The following is a 21,655-nucleotide window of genomic DNA, read 5'->3' as shown; positions in this document are numbered from 1 at the left end:
GTTAGGTCAGGTTCAATGAATATCCCTGGGATCTCTCTCTCTCTCTCTCTCTCTCTCTCTCTCTCTCTCTCTCTCTCTCTCAGAGAAACAGAAGGAGTGGATCTGTGGGAGAGAGGAGGTGGGGGAAGGGAAGAGGTGGGGGAAGGGCTGTGAGGAAGGAGAACTATGGTGTTGATGTTATATATGAGAGGAAAAGAATTAAAAAAAAATCTAGTACTTGTCTTAGAGCCATGATTTCAAGACTGATGGGAGTTTAACATTGTTTTCCTTTCCCTGTACACTCCGCAGAAAACTGCCAAAAAGCAAGCTGAAACTGAAGCAAGGGATCCAGATAGTTCACAAATTGAATATCCATTCTCCTTGAGAGATTGAAAATGTAGCCGCGTGGAAAAGTGCAATGCTTAAATAAAAACTTGGGGCTCATTTCAATCACACTGGAAGTTTGCCTTAAGTTATACTAGTTGAGCTAGAAGTCAGAATATGGCTCCCACCTACTCTGGCCCTTTCCCCAAAGGAGTTTATGGGAAGTCCCCATGAGGAGCCTTAAGGGATCTACAAAAGAGCACACACAGCCTCTTAAAATTTTGGCTTCACAGTGTTCTGGCTGAAATAGTCTAAGAGGCCTACGTGTGAGCAGAAACCCAGGACAAATGAATGATCCCACATGACCTTGAAATTTCCTAAGACCTCATAAAACTAAAAGTTGGAGAGCCTTTCCGGATTTCAGATGCGGGTCATATTCCTCATCAGCCTTATCGCCCATAACCCTCACAGGCATGACGGATAAGCCCCAGGTTTTGGTGGCCTTGGCAGCCTTAATAAGCAGCACGTCCAAACAAAATGGATTGTTCTCGAATGATTCTCTGAATGTATTAGTCGCTATCATGGTCTTTAACAAAGAGCACGCCTGTATTGTCCCATATCTTTCACAGAACAAATGTAGAAACGTTCCCAATGCCAGAAACACTAAAGTGAAGCTTGTCCATGAACTCGAGTTTTATAATGATGTGTCTAATATAGCAGGGCAATAATCGAGACAGAGAACAGTTCAAACTCCACGTCAAGATTTCTTTTGCTTTTCCTTCAATACTTCTAGACTATAACCATAAAAACAAAAAGACTTATTTATATATTTACAAGAAAAAAAATCAAGTAAATCAGGAAAGAGGACGATTTGACAAAAGACTTTTTATTAGTAGTCATGCTTAGCCTGAGAGAACTTTGATACACTGAATATATGCCTAAAGAAGCAGAATTCAGTCTTCTTACTCAGGCATACAAATGAAAACAAAAACATCAAGACCTTTTTGAGAAATCGAGCAGCATTGTTTTATAGACTGTCTTATTAGAGATTCTATTGCTGCACCAGTGCAATGTGAACCCAAGGCAACTTGGACAGAAAAGTGATTATTGCATTTTACAACCTGTAGTCCACCATCCAAGGAAGTCAGGGCACGAGTCTGGAGGCAAGAGCTGAGGCAGAGGCCATAGAGAGATGTTGCCTTCTGGCTTGCCCATCATGCTTGCTCAGCCTGCTCTCTCTTAGCACCCCATCCCATCAGCCCAGAGGTGGCCCACCCACACTGAGCTGAACCCTGCCATGTCAATCATCCATCAAGACAATGCACCCCTGGCTTTGACACAAGGCAATCTGACACAATTCTAGCTGTGTCGAGGTGACATAAGACCATTCAGCACATAAAGTGAAAGCAGCTGTTCCTCTATGTCACTACGTACATAGTGGCCATACTGTCCCTTCAAAAGCTGGATCGGTAGCATGTCTCACAGTCTGCCAACAGAAGTCTGGGTACAGCTTCTTCACAGAGCCTGCCTGCTTCCATAGCTCAAGGATACTAACCCATAATGAAAGTATTTATGAGAAGGCGCATCTGACTTTCAATCTCCCCAGGGACTTACTTTATGCCTCACATGCTATCATTAAAGTAGCCTATCCCATGATAAGAACATTTTATATGTGGCTATCGAAATAATTTGCTTTCTTTTCCTCTCCCCAATTTTGTTTCTAAAATTTTTAATCAAATTCATGCTTACCCACCATAGACAAGCACTCCAGGACAGGCTAGTCTACAGTGTCTTTAAGTAAAGGGTGATCCCAGGAAATGAAAAGGATTTCCCAGGAAATACACCATTGGCTCCCCCGAGCTCAGCTAACATGTACTGTGGGCCACCTGTGTAACACTTGTGAGTGTACAGAGAGAGGGGTAAAGGTGACAAACCAAAGAACGGTAAAGGCACACTGGGAGGGCCAGACCCATCAGCTGCCGTGATGAGCTTGCAGAATGGTGAATGCTGAGTTCATGAGAAGGCAGAGTAGGAGGTTCAGTCCAATGTAAGGATCAAGCAAAGGAGGATTAAGTCTAAAAGAGAGAACTGACCTAGCAGACAAGTGTGAGAGGGGGCAGGGAAATGGCTTAGTTGGTAAAACGCTTGCTCTGAAAGCATGGAGACCTGAGTTTGATTCCTCAGCACTCAAAACAAGCACGCAAGTGAAGAAACTGGGCATGGGACTGGAGAGGAGGCTCAGTGGGTAAGAGAGCATATTCATTTTGCAGGGGTTCAGATCCCAGAACCCAGGATGGGAGGCTCCCAACCACTTGTAAGCCCAGCTCCAGGGTACTGCAGAACATCTTCCCTGAGTAAAAATGAATCTTCAAAAGGAGAGTAATCCCAGGTAAGCATCAATGTATTTAAGTACTTGATATGCTTGTTTATATATTATATTTTTATATTATATCTATACGAATCCTTACTTAGAAACTAGCTACTCTGTCCATCAGCTTTTGAGCTTAAACGGATGAAGGGAAAAAGTAAAATTTCAAGGTCAATTGCAAATTCTAAGAGTTTGGAGCAGAACTTCCTAAATAAGCCCCTCTCAAACGATAGCGTCATTCCGCCATCAGCAAAACAACCGTACTTCTATCACAGCTTCATGATTCTAAAGTCGTGTTCTCTTCTTTTTCTCCAAGATACATAATCATGGTTTTCATGTTGACCCAGACACTAAATAGCAATCCTATAACATCATCTAGTGCACCTCCTAAGAGATGCTGATTTCCAGAGACCATCCCAATGACACATCAGGATGGTTGGAAAGGCTGGATATGTCACCGAGTCAACGTGTCCCTATCTTATGCACAAGTATATGCCGAGGATACTAGAAATTCAATCGTTTCTAAATATTTGGAAGTGTGGAAGAAGAAAACAGGAAGGTAATTTTCCTTTGAAAACTAACAGAAGAGGAAGTAAGGATAAGAAAAAAGCAATAGGAATTATTCTATTGTTTATATAGTATTTTCAGTGACTATAGTCCAAAAGTATATCAAGAACTTGCCTAAAATAATTATATCAAGATCTCTCAGATGAAGATCACAGAGCTGTTATTCAATGTTTCAGTAAAGAGTACTTTCAGTAAAGAGTGAATTTCTAGTTTAAAAACTCATCTGGCTAATCACCATGTAGTAATAAAATCTATGCAGGGCAGCAACACTATTTAATTACTTCAGTTTTCCCAGCTGAATTTGTACCAATTCCGAGACCAGGATTATTGATTTAGGTCAATCTTAATTTCTTACTCTACCCACAATTGTTACCCCAGCTACAAGTTACAAAGGAATTTAAGAACTTGAGGTTGATAATTAGATTTTCTCTAAAGCAACTCTATACTTTGTTTGCATTATAAGCCATTTTTTTGTCCCACAAGCATATAACATACCAGAGTCTGGACTATGGCATGGTTAGTGGCATTCATGTGGGCGTTAAGTGGAAAAGAACATTCTCCATCGCAATAAAATGCGGCATATCCTTCTGGTGCTATGATCCAGTCCTGAAATGTACAAAAGCAAGAAAAAATCGTATCATTCAGATGGCATAAAGACAGATCATTCTTAAGTAGCACTCAAAGATACTCAACCTGAATATGTTTCCTTTCTTAGTCCAACAATTACTCTAAAAGTTCTGCTTCTCCTACATCTTTTATTTTTTAGTTGACATTTTCAACTGAAGTATAAATGTTTTCACAAAAAAATGTCCTTTCTAATCTTCCAAGAGCTTACTATATAAAACTTAGTATGCATTAATCACTCTGCATTTGAGAATAAAACTCTAATCACAAAATAGCATTCTGAATATTGCTTAAACTGGGAATGATCAACGCTGGGGCATTCAATTGAACCAGAAAATGTGGGGAGTGGATGAAGTCTTGAGGGAACCTGTGTTACTGACATGAGCACAGCCATGTCAAGGACCCCAGTGATTCATGGAAATAGCACGAACTTCCCTGGGATAGACTAGAGGAGTGGCAAGATGTCCCTTTCGTCAACCTTAGAGGAATGGTAAAGCCTCCCCAAGTTGAAGTATGAATGTTGACAACATGTGCAGAAAGTATCAGCCACAGCTTCTTCCTCCAGGATGAATACAGGCTGAGACTGCACCCTTCCTGTCAGGATTAGTTAGCACACCTCCATCTAGTTCACCTGGATATAACAAGTTCTGAGTTGGATGGCTGTTGCTGGTACATCTCCATCAAAGCACATGACCCACCCGATCCCAGCTTTTCTGTTTATACACCTGTCACTTCATTCAAAAGCCCTGCAGGCTGAGGCAAGTGATATCCAGTGTGGGTCCTCAATTGCAGGGAACACACATTGGTCAGGCCAGGGGAAACTGCAGAGGCCAGTGCAAGTGCATAAAGAAAACATCTCTGTAAGTCAGGATGGGGAGAACCTGGAGATAAGACAGTTTGTGCTTTAAGGTGGATTTTGAGGAACTGTGGGAAAAGGTAAAAACATTATGACTGCATCCATGTTTAGACTATATTGAGAAGACATGCCCAGACACTCCTACTGAGGAAAGGGACAATGACAATTCATTCTTCAAACCCAAGACAGAATTGAAGGATGTGGGTTGCAGCAAGGGTTAAGGAGAGTAAACTTACTCCTTGACAGCAAGATCTTTAGGGCAAGAGATCCAGATGGAGATGCTAATGGTTTTAACTGCTCTCCTGTTTGGGGGCAACCTGATCCACAGAATCAAAACCAAATGTCAATGTCAGAGGAAGGAGCATGAGGTCTGGGATTGGGAAATATCCCAAGGGTATTTTATTTTATTTTATTTTATTTTATTTTATTTTATTTCTGATATGTCTAGTGATTGTGCCCATGCACATAACTCTAGTTCCAAGAGAATCCATCTGGATCTATGTATCCACCCAGTGGCTTGGTCACCTGTTTGTATTGATGACTCTGTACATTTGTTGGGGACACTCCTCTAACAACAGGAAGTCCCCATGAGCTCCATTCAACTATTTGGAGTGGGCTATAACTTTGCCCAAATGTTTTTCATTTATCATCCCCTTGGAGCATTCCTTTAAAAGAGACCTGGAAAGCCACCCTGCTATGGAATGGTAGCCATGTTAAATATGAAAAAAAAAAAACAGAAACCCTAGAACTTGAGACCTCCACAGTATATAATGGCTCTCATCACACACCCTCACTGAAAAACCCTAGAAAACTTAGTTTTTAACAGGCACCAGGCTATGCTTCCTGAAGACATTCCTTATTGACACCACTCACACACACAAATATTATTGACAATAATGTCATTCAATAGTCCACTAATGGCTCCAGAGAAGTAATGGTACATTATGATGGCATTCACCCAATCTCATCTAGACAAAGGATCTGTATGAAACAATGGAAATCGGTAGCTGTCACCAACCTTTTTAATATTACCAGTCAATTGCTGATCTCAGTGCACTCAGTGTAGATAAAGGAGGGTTGCAGCCCTGAGACCAGACAAGATTTGATATGTTATACAGATTATCAATACATATGTGTGACAGCAGCTCTTATACTGAAAGCAAATATAATTGGTAATCAATTGAAACCCACTGCCAGGGTGTTTGAAAGGCAATACTTCAGATTACATTGCCAACTACATTGGCACACCCTTAGAAATCCAAAAGTCTTAGGGGCAAATTATCCCCACTGCTAATATTACAAGAACTATCCTTGATGGTGAGCTTCAAGGCTGTTGTTGAGCATAGTGGCTGTTTGTTCTTTCTTTCTGTCACCCTTAGAGTCTGGTATTGAGCATTCAACAGAACACCTTGGGATTAAAAGTAAAGACACCCTGAACTTCTAAGTAATAAGAAATGAAGAGACATGAGAGACAAATGAAGTCCGGAGTGAATGTTTATTACTAACAAGCACATGGCCTTCTGTTGGTATAAGTACAGATGTTTGCAGTTTATGCAGGAGGCATCGGGTGCAGCTTCCTCCTCAAAGATAACTGCAGCCTGAGTCAGCTTCCCTACAGAGACCACACACACACACGCACACACACATGCACACACACACACACACACACACACACACACACACACACACGCGCGCGCGCATGAATTAGCTACCCCCTCCTTCATTCATGCTTCGTAAGTGGGCTGAGTTTCTGGACCGCCGCTGGTGTGTCTCCATCAGAGCACACAGCTCACACGTTTTCACAGCTCACACGTTGATCCTGACTTCTCAATGAGCACATCTGTCATTTCTTCATTGTCCTGTTGTCCTAATTGGGTCAAATCCAAAACCCATGCAGGCTTCAGTGGGAAAAGACATGGAGAATAGAACTGAGCTCATTCTCAGCTCTGCTCCACAACTCGTTCCTACTGTTAAGGATCTTGCAAGCTGATGAAGCTTTGCCATCTGTTTTATCTCCTGGTTTTCTTTTCATCCTTATATTAATCTACAATCTTTTTAGACAAAATTAATTAGAGCAAGTTCCTGAACAGTGTACATGAAAAGTGTTAGGAAGTCAAAAAGTGTCCCATGGGGCTGGAGAGATGACTCAGTGGTTAAGAACACTGACTGCCGCTTGCCTAGGAAGCGCAAGGCCCTGGGTTCGGTCCCCAGCTCCGGAAAAAAAAGGAACAAAAAAAAAAAAAAAAAGAAAAAAAAAACCACAGACTGCTCTTCCAAAGGTCCTGAGTTCAATTCCTGGCAACCACATGGTGGCTCACAACCATCTGTAATGGGATCCGATGCCCTCTTCTGATGTGTGTGAAGAGAGTGAGAGTGCACTCACGTTAAATAAATAAATAAATCTTTTTCAACAGGTGTCTTATGATTTCTCCATTCCCAGAGGAGGGGAAATGAAATTTTAATCATAAAAATTGACTTTTTATGTAGCAGAGGACATCATCACTCCATTAAAGGAGCAACCTACAGAATGGAGAAAAGTCTTTATCAGCTATGTATCTAACAAAGGATTAATATCTAGACTGTATAAAGAATCAAAACAATTAAACACTAAGAACATAAGAATCTCAAATTAAAAACTGGGAAAAAAAACTTTGGTTCTCAAAACACAAATACTTAAACTATTTTTAATATTCAACATTCTTAGCCACCAGAAAAATGAAAATGAAAATTTTTTGAAATTTCACCTTATAGTAGCTATAATTCTTAAAGTAAAAAGCAAACATAAACGACAAATGCTGACATATATGGGGAGAAAGAGGAACATTTATTCACTGCTGGTGAGAAAGACACTGATACAATCACTGTGACTATCATCACTGAGATTCCTCAAAGAACTTAAAGCATATCTACCACATAACTCAGCATAGCACTCTTTTTTTTTCTTTTTTCTTTTTTCTTTTTTTTTTTTTTTTTTTGGAGCTGGGGACCGAACCCAGGGCCTTGCAGTTGCTAGGCAAGCGCTCTACCACTGAGCTAAATCCCCAACCCCAGCATAGTACTCTTGGGCATAAAACCAAAGAACTCTATATCCAACTATAGAGATGTCTACTCATCAATATTCACTATTTATAATAGCTATAAAATCAAAACAGCCTAGATGCCCACCAACTGACAAATGGAAAATAAAATTGTAGTATATTTATATTATTGAATATCATTCTGCTTTTAAGACAAATGAAATTAAGAGGTAAATGGATGAGTCTGGAAGCAATCGCTATGAATGAAGTAATTCAGGCCAGAAAGACAAGTATCACATGTTTTCCCTTATTTATGAATGCTACCTTTGAATCTTCAGATACGTGTGTTTTATTTGAAATATCCACAGAAGCCAGGAAATTACTAGGAGATATGGGGAGGAACTTTTAAGAAAAATGAGATGCAGTGCATTGGTATAAAGTGCTAAATGGGATTAATGGAACAGAAAATGTTGAATTTGAGTGGAAGTGAGGATGGCAGGGTAGTAGATGGTATATATATAATATTAAAGACCTTTTCTTAAATGCCATATAGAAATATATCACTGTAGAATCTCCCAATGTATATGTATATATACTTATATATACAGAAGGTTTTAAAATGGAGTTACCTTAAACAATGTCCCTACTAAACAAGGCAAGCTAACAAATAAAGAAGCCCAGGGCCAGGGGTGGGCGGCTTCTTTAAGAGCTGTCACCAGTGAGATCCTAAGGAGCTCTGAACATTACAAGATATTCTCTATCAGTACTCTTGGTTACCTTCCAGAACTTGACAATATGACTCTGTTGCTGCAAATACCACACACATAAGTCATAAAACATTGAGACACCTAGTGCGATTGACCTAAATGCTTCATTTTTACTGGCTAGCTTAGTGCTAGAAGGTTCTATCCATATTACTGAAGGATAAAAGAAATCATTCATCCTACTCAACTGTGAACTGTATCAGATACAATGATGACTGGCCTGCCAAGACATGCCCACTGGTGCAATAGTGGTCCTAACGCTACAGGAATGACCAACCACTTTCCAGCTGCCACATTCTGCAAGATGAAATTTACCTGTCTCTAGGGGAAGATCTACTGATAACGTGCTGCTATGTGGATACAATGCTAACCAATTCCTACTGACTCGCTATGCCCACTGGCTACTGTACCTCTCATTCCTCATTACAAAAGTTTGTATCACAGTAGATAGTGATTAACACAGACGTCCCATACTAGGCACGAGACTGTGGAATGGCCAGCCCTAAACGGAACATATGTACTGTGGCCACCTCCTTCCAAAGCTCACGCTGTGGAAGTAAGAGTAGAAAGATATTAAAAGCCAGAGGCTGTGGACGACTACAAGGAAACTAACTGTCTTCTGGACATAGTAGGGTAAAGACACAATTTGTAGTAGTTGTGACAGCATGAACAAGACCCAAAGCAAGAGGAACTCTCATCATGGAGAAGGGAATTGTGAACATAATCCCACCCTGAAACAAGCTGCTATTAAAATATTTGAGCAGCATAAATTGATCTTAGTTTCTTTTTTTTAAGAAACCGAAAGTTGGAAGAGTAAGGAAGTGGGTTGGACCTGGGAAGAGTTGAGGAAAGAGAGTGAATATGATCAAAATATGCTAATGAAAATTTCAAGGAACTAATAAAATATTTAAAAACAAAAACAATAAAAACAAATAGTTTCATCTCATTATTATTTTGTGTCATTATTTTAATTCTGTGAATATAATCCTACGAAGGTGACTCATCTACTGAGAATTTGTTGTGACAGACAATAGACCAAAAGACATCTGAAAACTTCATATTTTTTTCAAAGCCAGTAAAAAATTTTTTTCTAAATTTCCTCTTTACCTCATATTAAAAAAAATAGGAGTTTCAAGTAAAAGAAAAGCATTCTTGCAAACCTGGCTTATGATTTAAACTTTATAGTTGGAATTTCCTAAACAGAACTGTGATGGTATTAGAGCTAATGTAGATATTTATAATAATCCAAACGCATTTTATCTTCATAAAATTAAAAGCTCTAGAGATGCTGTGAGGAAGGCTCAGTGTGTAAGCGCACTGACTGGGAACGCACAGGGGCCTGAGTTTGGACACCCAACACCCAGGGAGCCGAGGGACAAGTCTGCCATGTGTTGGGGGCTTGATTTGTGCTTACATGGAAGTTCACACGTCTGCTGCAGGTCCCTGCCAACAGTTGTTTTTTTTAACAGGTCAATAAAGAGCCAGCAGCTATGGGCAGAGGGACTGAAGTGGGACCTTTGGGATTCCTGGGAAAGAGATGTAGAGGAAGAAGGAGCAGGATCGCCATGAAGGGGAAGCAGAGATGGGAGCCTTCGGACAAGTAAGAATCCAGGAAAGTGGCCCCAAGAATCACTCCCCCTATTGGGTCTGGGGTAGCAGAGATGAAATATAGATTTGGCAAGTATCAACTCAGGAATATCGGAGGGGAGTGTGACAGCCACACGGAGGTTCAGCAGTGGCCCAGTCATGGAGCCAGTAAGGCATATTAAAAATAACACCGCGCATGTGTGTCTTTTCATTAGCAAATCCAGAGAACTCCAGCGGTGGCAAGAAGCGTGACCGTCCACCAGGAGCTCAGAGCTGTTTAACAATTTACTGCTACAGTCATGCTTGCTTGTAATCCCGGCGTTTTCTGCATTGAAGTAGGAGAGCCATGACAATCACTGGCCTTTCTTGGCAAATATCATAGCCCAAAGCCAACAAGCTCCAGACTCGGTTGAAAGATTAACTATTTCAAAGAGTAAGGTGGAAATCGATGGGGCCGGACACACGACGGTCTCTTCTAGTCTATACATATGCTCACAGACAACCGCGCTCAAGGATACAAAAATAAACACGTTAGTAAATGTTTATTACATATGCAGAGCATGGTGGCACATGCCTAGAGTCCTAGTCCATGGGACACTGAAGCAGAAGAAGGAATCGAAGACATCTTGAGCTGCACAGTGAGATTCTGACTCGTGCAAAACAAAAGACCTGGGATAATTAAAGGACAGTGTTGTTTTTAATCCGTTCTTAAATGTTACGTTTAAGAATTGATATTTCCCTAGATGGTTGTTAAGCCAACTCATTATATTCCAATAAGGGGAAAATAATAAGGAAATGAAAATGATGTGTGTGAACCACATGCTGAATGGTCTTCAAGACGGTTATTATACTGGACTTACCACGGATTTAAGATAAAACAGGAGAGAAGTGCCCGAGTAGAGCGATCTTACCTGCCATCCCAGATCGCGGAAACTCACATAGAGCTCGTGCTTCTTGCAAGCTTGTTTCTGTTCACTGGTATTATAATCTGCAGATCAAAGAAAAGCAAACACCCAGGTTTTAAACAAACGACTGCCCATTAGGTAGGGAGGAATACAATTTCTGTTATGAGATGATACATAGATAAAGTTTCTGGAGGAGATTGTATCTGAAGGTGTAAAACATGAATTCGACACTTGACTGAGGATTTTGGCTGTCGATCAATTTTCATATGAAGCACATAGATAATATCATTGGCTTTGTAAAGTTCCGAAGAGATTTCTATTGCCACCTGTGTGTCAGGCGTAGGCTGGTGCTGCCATTCACCAAGTCCTAGTAGCTGTGTGATCATCTGTTAATTCACTCCTACTATGGTGGCACTTTCTATAACTATGTGAGGCATATTTTCACAATATCTTCTGCATGATACTTTTGGAGCAGATGCCAAATGTCTTTGGAGAGTTTACTTAAATAAGTGTCATCATTATAAGCGACTCCATTTTGAGTTTCTGATCATCACTCAAATGCATATTCACTTTAGGCATCTTTTTTCATGGCTAATGGACATACTCAGCCCCCCCCCCCAAATTAATCAGATGAATAGCTCAGGCAACCCACTCCATTTTCTATTCAACTTCACCTCCAATCTGTCAGGAGATCTCCCATGCAACTTTCAAATAGATTTCAAACCCACTTTCTCACAGTCTCCTACATTGCTCCTGGACCAAGTCACCGTCACTGGCCAGGACTACTTCCATATCGTGAGTGGTAGTCTTTGTCCCCTTGTACTCCTACAATAAAGTGGTAAGTGGGCTTTTATCAAATTAGCCATGCATTTGTCTGAAAGAAGCTCTGCTATGGTTCTAGAGTCACCAGACATGAGACATCGGCAGAATGGCTACAGGCTTGCTGTGAGCTGGTCCCATTGCCTTGCTCATCATTTCCGGTAATTCTTCTCCCCCTGTACCTTGCCCTACTTATAACACCTCCTCCTGTTGTACACACAGTTGAATTTGGACCTCTTTCAGGGCCCTGACACTGCTCTGCTCTTTTCCTGGCATTTTTCTTTGCACAGACATCAACACCGCTAAGTGCTGTATTGTCCAGTAATTTTCACGCACCATCTCTCTAAATGGGTTGTTCACTAACTAGCACTTTTAGTATTGTAACTCTGATTCCAATAGTCCCCATTACTCTGATCACATAAACAAGCAATTTAAGTTTCACTTACACTCTGTGACTTCCTCTGTCATGGGTTATTCATAACATGTATTACTTCTCATCTCTGTTCTCCCCCTAGCATAAATCTTCACCAAGTCAGAAAACCTGTTAAATCCGGTTCATTGATGTATACCAAGTACTAGAAATAGCAATCGATAAATAATATACACTTCATAAATATTTGGAGAATTAATGTACTTATTCCCTACAGTTTTCCGTGAGTAATTTAAGCCATACATTATTTATATTATATAATTTGCAATGTATTTTAAAAACATTAAAATTTGTATAATTGCTTTAACAAATTAAATATAAACATAAAATTCTATTTTGCATCTGAAATGAAGTAAAACGCATTTATAATGCAAAACTTTACAGAACATTTTTTATATTGTCTCTGAAATTCTCTCCCACTTTTTACAAACACATTCTAAAAGATTTGTATTATTCCCAATGTGAAAGAGGGAAACGAAAGAGAAATATATATACCTTCCTTCAAAGGAATTTTGTGTCGCTATTTCACCTTCTAACTTAATGACTGAGTTGCTGATGAAATAGTCTTGAACCAGAAAACAAAGGGTGACTCTATTATCTATGTTCTTTCCAATGACTATTTGTTTGATATCTGATTAGAAAATGAGGTAGTAGAATTGCCCCTATGTCATAATTGAAGAAATATATGTTAATAGTCAGAAATAAAGAAAATTTTGTTTCCGTTTCTGTCCTCTCATTTTCAGGGAAACTTCTACCTTAATCTGAATAATAATCCAAACAGTTTTATTCAGGCAGTGAATGAGTATGTTTTTAACCATAAATATAAAATGAATACATTACATACACACATTTATAAATTAGATAGATAGATAGGCAGATAGATAGGTAGATGATACAAACAGGAAGAATATAGGTAGATAATAAATATAAACTATATGTATGGTTATTAGAATTCTATGTTTATAAAAAAGAAACTGAATAAAAGTTTAAAGACCAAATATCTTGTTTCATTAATATAGTTTCATAAAGACTAAGTGATATGTGTGTGTATACATAAAGGTAATGAGCAATTAAATTTATAATGGATTCTTGTTCCGAGAGTCTGATGTCATAGAGTTATACCTGTATGCTTATTCTGTCAGAAATAAAAATTAATGGGCACTGAGTGAAGTAAATATTTTACCCAAATCAGCAAAATCTACAGCTAGGTTCCCTCTCAATAGTTGGCAGAGTAAGCTGCAGGAAGAAGGTCTAGGAAATGATCTTCATAGCTTTAAAAATACCAACTGGCAGTCCTTAGGAGATTAAATAAAATGGACATAATCCTGCTGTTGATGTACAGGTCTACAGATGAAGTCATATGCCCAACTCCAGTATGACCACAGATTGCCAGGAATCTTGACATTCTCCTGAGACCCCTTACCCCACATTATAAATCACCAGACCCAGACCCTCCAGGCCACATTGCATGAAGGTCTGTGCAACACATCTGTGCTCCCCTTCACAACCTCTCCCAGTTCTGATCACCATGAGCTATCTGTGCCGGATCCCTCTTCAGGCTCAGCCAGGCCCACACATCCTGTGCACAGGGCAAGCCTGGTGAGTATGCCTGACCCTATCCTGCCTGTACATTATTCAATTCCAAGGCCTACACCTGAACTCACAGCCTGATATCTCTCCAAAGCTCCAGCTACAGACCAGGTGGCACATCGTAAGCCCCAGCTCAACCTACTGTGTCCACGTCAGATATAACCAGCAAAGGATCACAAGCCTATACAAATAACTTTACCAAAAAAGAAAAAAAAAACGAGGAATTTAAGGAAGACACAAACAGTTCAGTAAAATTATAAAGAATAAACTAAAAGTGAGAAAGCACATGAAGAATATGCAAGAAAGCACAAACATCAGTCTGAATGAAATGACTGGATTCAATGAAGAGAGAGAAACCATTGGCAAGAACGCGAGCTGAAATGGAAGTTGAGAAACTAAGTCACTCAACTAGAAAAGTCAGGGGATTCCATCAGTAGAGTAGAGCAGGTAGGAGATAGAATGTTAGGACTGGAAGATGGGTAGAGGAGCTAGAAAAAAAACTAGAAGAGAACGACAATTTTTTAACCACAGAAAAGGTCAATGGCAAAAACCAGATCTTCAATAAAATCATAGAAGATTTCCATAAACTAAGGGAAATCATATTCATAGAAATGTAAAAAGCACACAGAACCCCAACAGACATGCCAGAGAGGACCCTGTGGTAAATCATAGTTATGTCACTAAATACACAGGAAAAGATTCTTGAAAGGTGCAAAAAGAAAGAACACAAATCACATAGAGAGGGAAATCCCACTAGAAAAAAAATACAGCAAACTCCTCAGTGGAAACTTTGAAGCCCAGAAGAACCTGAAGCAATGAATTCCAAGATCTAAATAGCACAACTGTCAGTCAAGATTACTGCACCCAAAAAAAAAAAAAAAAATCATGTGCCCGAGCTGAAGGAAAAAGAAAATTTTTCCATGACCCAAATAGGCTAAGATATTCATAACCATCAGACAACTCTAAGTAAAATATGGAAAGAAGTACTTTGGACGGAAGAAAGGAGTAAGCAAAACCAAGAGACTTAAGAAACTCCCATAATTACTCAGACACAAAGTGTGACTAAAACCAGCAAAAAAAAAAAAAAAAGATAACTACAATCAACACTTATCTTTCAATAATAACTTTAAATATTAGTGGCCTTAACTCTCTAGTCAAAAGATAATGGCTTATTTGAATGGATTTTTAAAACTTTACCTTTCTGTTGTCCCCAAGAAACTCAGGTTTAAAGATAGATATGTCCCCCAAAACGAAAGGATAGAAAGAAAAATCCCAGTACCAAGGGAGCAGGAATCAAACAAGCACTGCTCTCCCAATGGCTGACAAAATAGACTACAAACGAAGACGTGTCAGAGTAGATAGACAGGACACTCCGTTGCAATCCCAAATACATGTGCACCAAGCTCTGGTGAAAACAACTTCATTTACAGAGTTTACTACTGGAATTAAAGAAACAGATTAGCATCAAACTATTAATAGTATGTGACTTTAATATCCCACTTTCTCCAATAGATAGGTCATCTGGATGAAAAAATAACAGAAACATCATAACTAAATGACATGCATTGGATGGAGCTAACAGGTATCTACAGAATATTGCATCCTAAACCCAGTGGAAGGTTCTGTCTAAAAAGTACATGCTGAGACAGAAAACTGTTCAAAAATTCAGAAACTGTGAAATAACCCTCCGTATCCTATCTGACCATAATGCAATAAAACTTGACAAGTCTCTAGTTAGTGCACAAACCCATGGAAATTAAACTCACTTTTTGAATAACGAATGGGTCAAAAGCAATCAAATAAATAAAGCAGCTTGAGGTTTTATACCATCCCAGGCAGAATAAGGCAATGAATAGAACTAGAAAATAATCTCTACTGAATGAGATAAGCCAGACTCAGAAAGACAAATGCTACATGTCCCTCCTGAGGTTCCTGGCTCCATAGTGTCACATCTGTTTCATAACCTGAAAAAACCATAGAAGCTCGGAGATCAAAAAGGTACACACAGGAAGGAAGAAGGACCACTAGAGACTAGAGTAGCAGGACACGTAAGGTGCAAAGGACCCGAGGAAGGACTTATTTGGGGAGTGGTGAGTTGGTCAATACAGAAGGAGTGGGAAGAAGGAGGTAAAAGGAAAAAAAAAACAAAAACCACTAAAGATGTTTGGTAGAGCCACAGGGAAACATGCTATTTTTTTTTCCTAAATTGCATACACTTGTATATTTACATATAGATGTGCATTTTAAATGAATTTAAGCCTCTTGGGCCAACAATGCTCCTGAATAGCCCTAGTCTGTCTAATAAAAACCCCAATGCTACTCATGAGAAACCCTCTTTTGAGTTGTTGGTCAATCCAATTATACCCTCGGTTGCCTCCCAGAGGTTGAAGGTAGGTCCTTGACACTGATAACACTACACATGCAGGACACAGGACTTGGAAGACGCAAGCTGGATCTGACCAGAGAGCCACCTCTCTGGAGACTAACTTCCACAGTCTAGTAAACTGCCAAGGGAGCAAGCGCTAATAGTCACACCTAGCTGTCAAGCCTATAACATCACAACAAACCTCAAGGGAAGTTAGTCCCCAAAGTGCGATAGTGGCACTGATATACAGCACTGATGTCCGTGGTCCAGGCTGCCTCCGAGGGCCTTGCCTAGTTCCCTGGTCCTATCGCATCTGGGGGCTATATCTGTCACCGTGCTGAAGAGTCAGAGTCTAAACAGGCACCCGTCTTAGAGAACCCTTAGGAAGTAGGATAGGGATGCTGAGGTCAGCTCCCCACAGTTGGTAGCTTCTGGTGGGGGTGTAGGAGGAAAAGGACTGTTTTACTTAAGGGAGGCCACTAAGAGTTTGACCATGCTCCAGTGAGCTTATGGATAGCACATATTGGATTTGTTTTGTTGTTGTTTTGTTTGTTTTGTATTATTATTATTGTTTTTAATTTTTAATTTTTGGGGGGAGGTCACAAGGGAGGAGGACAAACATGGAAAAACTGGGAAATGAGAGTGATCGGGGTGCATGATGTGATATTCCCAAATTATTTATATATATATGTATATGTATAATTGTATATGAATATATATAATTGTAAATCAAGATAGACTGGCCTGAGTATACAAATTAAATGGTAATTGACTAAATTAAGTTTAAAAATTCTATATATGAATCAACAATGTTTCATTTAACTGTTATGAAAGATAACTCTTCTAAATGATATATAGCAGGTAGATGCTACAAATAGTTAATAGTAGACAGAAGATATCAACATGTAGACATATTTTATATAGAGAGAGATTCAAAACAGAACAATATTTAAGCTTGAAAACAGGTTAAATGAGCTAAGATGTTAAAATTTTTCTTTCAAAGCAAAAGATAATTTTCTAACTTTCTTTTTTTTAGTTTTCAAAGGGAGGAAGTAAGCAGAGAATTGGGACAAAAATTAATTTATTCACAGAAAATGATGGATGCAGCCTAATGAAGCTCAAAATAGACTGTTCAATAAAGTGAATCTTATATATTCTTCAGGGTACTTTTCGATAAACCTGAAAAGAGAGACAGGCTACACCATGTGAACTACCAAGTTGAATATGTACAACCCAACCCAGAGGGATTGCTGCCATTGGTTTATACAGGGATATATGAGCTTTGGGGACGTAATAAATTTGTGACACAGAACAGTAACCAATAAATTAACAGCTACCTGAAATGTTTCCTTAATTCTGTTTAGCCAAGCATTGCCGTAACCATACAAATGGCATCTTCACCTTTGCGTAGCTATATTCAACTTGTGGTTCACAACCCCTTTAGGAGTTCAGTGACCCTTTCACAACTGCTCATCAGATATACTGCATATAAGATATCTAAATTATGATTCCAGGCTATGACAAAATTAGCTATGAAATAGCATTGTGGTTGAGAGTCATCATAACATAAGGAACTGATTTAAAGGCTGAGGCACTGGAAAGGTTGAGAACCACGTCCTTAGAGACATAAATTTTATCTACAACCTTTAGATCCCGACTATCTGCTAAACTCTAGATGAAAACCTCCCAAATGTCTCCCGCTCACTATTCGTACATCTGGTCTCAGCTTTGATTTCATGCAAACTCTGAGTAAATAGAATCAACACAGGCCTAGTGGTCATACCCAAAACATACACAACTAGTAAGTGATGTAGTCACCAATAATGGATAGATGATAGAAAACAAAATGTGCCAATAAAAAAAAAAAGAGCTAGCACGGAGATTAGAATGGATCGATTTGCACTCTTCTACATGCTGACCTCCAGCTGAACCAGCACCATTTGTTGAAAATGCTGTCTTTTTTCCACTGGATGTTTTTCTCTCCTTTGTCAAAGATTAAGTGACCATAGGTGTGTGAGTTCATTTCTGGATCTTCAGTTCTACTCCATTGATCTACCTGCCTGCCTCTGTACCAATACCATGGGGTTTTTATCAAGATTGCTCTGTAATACACCTTGAGATCAGGGGTGGTGATTTCCCCAGAAGTTCATTTATTGAGAATAGTTTGTGCTATCCTGGGTTTTTTTTTTTGTTATTCCAAATGAATTTGCAAATTGTTCTTTCTAACTCTATGAAAAATTGAATTGGAATTTTGATGGGGATTGCATTGAATCTGTAGATTGCTTTTGGTAAAATGGCCACTTTTACTATATTAATCCTGCTAATCCATGAGCATGGGAGATCTTTCCACCTGCTGAGATCTTCAATTTCTTTCTTCAGAGACTTAACGTTCTAATATTACAGATCTTTCACTTGCTTGGTTAGAATTACACCAAGGTATTTTATATTATTTGTGGCTATTTTGAAGGGTGTCATTTCCCTCATTTCTTTCTCAGCCTGTTTATCCTTTGAGTAGAGGAAGGTTACTGATTTGTTTGAGTTAACTTTATATCCAGCCACTTTGCTGAAGTTATTTATCAGGTTTAGGAGTTCTCTGATGCAATTTTTGGGGTCACTTAAGTATAGTATCATATCATCTGAAAATAGTGATATTTTGACTTCTTCCTTCCAATTTGTATTCCTTTGACCTCTTTTTGTTGTCTGATTGATCTGGCTAGGACTTTGAGTCTCTATTGAATAAATAGGGAGAGAGTGGGCAGTCTTGTCTAGTCCCTGATTTAGTGGGATTGCTTCAAGTTTCTCTCCATTTAGTTTGATGTTGGCTACTGAGTTGTTGTATATTGCTTTTACTGTGTTTAGATATGGGCCTTGAACTCCTGATCTTTCCAAGACTTTTATCATGAAGGGGTATTGAATTTTGTCAAATGATTTCTCAGCATCTAATGAAATGATCATATGTTTTTTTCTTTGATTTTGTTTATATAGTGGATTATGTTGACAGATTTCCATACATCAAACCATCCTTGTATCCTTGGGATGAATCCTATTTGATCAGGGTGATGATGATTTTGATGTGTCCTTGGATGCAGTTTGTAAGAAATTTATTGATTATTTTTGCATCAATATTCATGAGGGAAACTAGTCTGAAGTTCTCTTTCTTTGTAAGGTCTTTGTGTGGCTTCAACAAATGAATTGGGTAGTGTCCCTTCTGTTTCTACTTTGTGGAAGAGTTGAAAAGTATTGGTATTAAGTCTTCTTTGAAGGTCTGATAGAATTCTGCACTAAACCTACCTGGTCCTAGGCTTTTTAGAGTTGGGAGGCTTTTAATGATTGCTTCTGTTTCTTTAGGAGTTATGGGACTGTTTAGATGATTTATCTGATCCTGATTTAATTTTGGTACCTGGTATCTGTATAGAAAATTTTCCATTTCCTCCAGACTTTTCAAGTCCAAGTGGATCAAAGACCGCCACATAAAACCAGACAAACTGAAACTAATAGAAGAGAAAGTGCGGAAGAACACATAGGCACAGGGGAAATTTTCCTGAACAGAACACCAATGGCTTATGCTCTAAGATCAACAATTGACAAATGGGACCTCATAAAATTGCAAAGCTTCTGCAATTTAAAGGACACTGTCAAAAGTTCAGAAGGGCAACCAACAGATTGGGAAAAGGTCTTTACCAAGCCAACATCTGATAGAGAGCTAATATCTAATATATACAAAGAACTCAAGAAGTTAGACTCCAGAGAACCAAATAACCCTATGAAAAAATGGGGTGCACAGCTGAACAAGGAATTCTCAACCAAAGAATACCAAATCATCGAGATCCACCTAAAGAAATGTTCAATATCCTTAGTCATCAGAGAAATGCAAATCAAAAAACAACCCTGAGATTCTACCTCACACCTGTCAGAAGGGCTAAGACCAAAATCTCAGGTTACAGCAGATGCTGGTGAGGATGTAGAGAAATAGGAACACTCCTCCATTATTGGTGGGATTGCAAGATGGTACAACCACTCTGGAAATAAGTCTGGCGGTTCCTCAGAAAATTAGACATAGTGCTACCTGAGGACCCAGCTATAACACTCTTGGGCATACACCCAAAAGATACTCCAACATACAACAAAGACACATGCTCCACTATGTTCATAACAACCTTAATTATAATAGCTAGACGCTGGAAAGCACCCAGATGTCCTCTGACAGAGGAATGGATACAGAAAATGTGGTACATTTACGCAATAGAGTACTACTCAGCTATTAAAAACAATGACTTCATGAAATTCTTAGGTAAATGGATGGAACTTGAAAATATCATCCCGAATATGATAACCCAACCACAAAAGAATACATAAGGTATGCACTCACTGTTAAGTGGATATTAACCCAAAAGCTTAGAAAACCCAAGATACCATTCACAGACCACATGAAGTTCAAGAAGAAGACCAAAATGTGGGTGCTTCAGTCCTTCTTACAAGGGAGAACAAAATACTCTCCAGAGGAAATACAGGGACAAAGAGTGGAGCAGGGACTGAAGAAAAAGTCTTCCAGAGACTATTCTACCTGGGGATTCATCCCATATGCAGCCACCAAACCCAGTCACTGTTGCTGATGCCAAGAAGTGCTTGCTGACAGGAGTCTGATGTGGATGTCTTCTGAAAGACTCTACTAGAGCCTGACTGATACAGATGAGGATACTTGCAGCTAAGCATTGGACTAAGCACAGGGACCACAATAGAGGAACTAGGGAAAGGACTGGAAGGACCTGAAAGGGTTTGAAACCCCATAGGAAGAACAACAATACCAACCAACCCACCCTACCACAGTTCCCAGGAACTAAACCACCAACCAAAGAGTACACATGGAGAGACCCATGGCTCCAGCTGCATATGTAGCAGAGGATGGCATTGTCTGGCATCAACAGGAGGAGAAGCCCTTGGCTCTGTGAAGGCTCAATGCCCTACTGTAGGGGAATGCCAGGGCGGGGAGGTGGCAGTGGGTGGGAGTGGGAGCATCTTCATAGAAGCAGGTGGAGGGGGATGGGAGAGGGGGAAAGGGAATAACATTTGAAAGGTAAATACATAAAATATCCAATAAAAGTGTTTTGAAAAAATAAAGAAAGGAAGAAAAAGAAATAGGACTAGCTAATGACGTACTGGATATGCCAGAGTAACTCCCTGGGAAAGGTTTCTAAAACCTTTCACAATTCACAGAATAATCAATTTTGAATGTTAATATCTCTATAGCTCATGTCGATAGAAACATTTTTATGTAAGTAGCCTTGTGGGATTTTCCTTGTTTTAACTTCTCATTGGTTCTTTTCACATCATGCATCTCAATTGCAATCTCATCTCCTCCCTGCCCTCTACCCACTCTCCCCTTCTAGCAACCTCCCCCTCTATAGACAAAAAAAAAAAAACCTCATTGTGGAAACTGCAGTGTGTCACAGCGTGTTCCAC

The 21,655-nt window shown here is 39.4% G+C and overlaps 1 protein-coding gene across 1 annotated transcript in view; it reads right to left on the bottom strand.

Moving 5' to 3' along the window:
• The window catches only part of Bmp5 (bone morphogenetic protein 5), a 122,736-nt gene that overhangs the window by 3,099 nt on the left and 97,982 nt on the right, over positions 1–21,655 (bottom strand). Inside the window, 2 exon segments of the mRNA NM_001108168.1 lie at positions 3,734–3,844; positions 10,998–11,074. Of these exon segments, the coding sequence (NP_001101638.1) occupies positions 3,734–3,844; positions 10,998–11,074 (188 nt within the window).

The sequence above is a fragment of the Rattus norvegicus genome, chromosome 8 (genome assembly GCF_021556685.1).
Source record: "Rattus norvegicus strain SHRSP/BbbUtx chromosome 8, alternate assembly SHRSP_T2T, whole genome shotgun sequence".
NCBI classification, from domain to species: domain Eukaryota; kingdom Metazoa; phylum Chordata; class Mammalia; order Rodentia; family Muridae; genus Rattus; species Rattus norvegicus.
The sequence above is the reverse complement of the archived record's forward strand: the minus strand, read 5'-3'. Positions and strand labels throughout refer to the sequence as shown.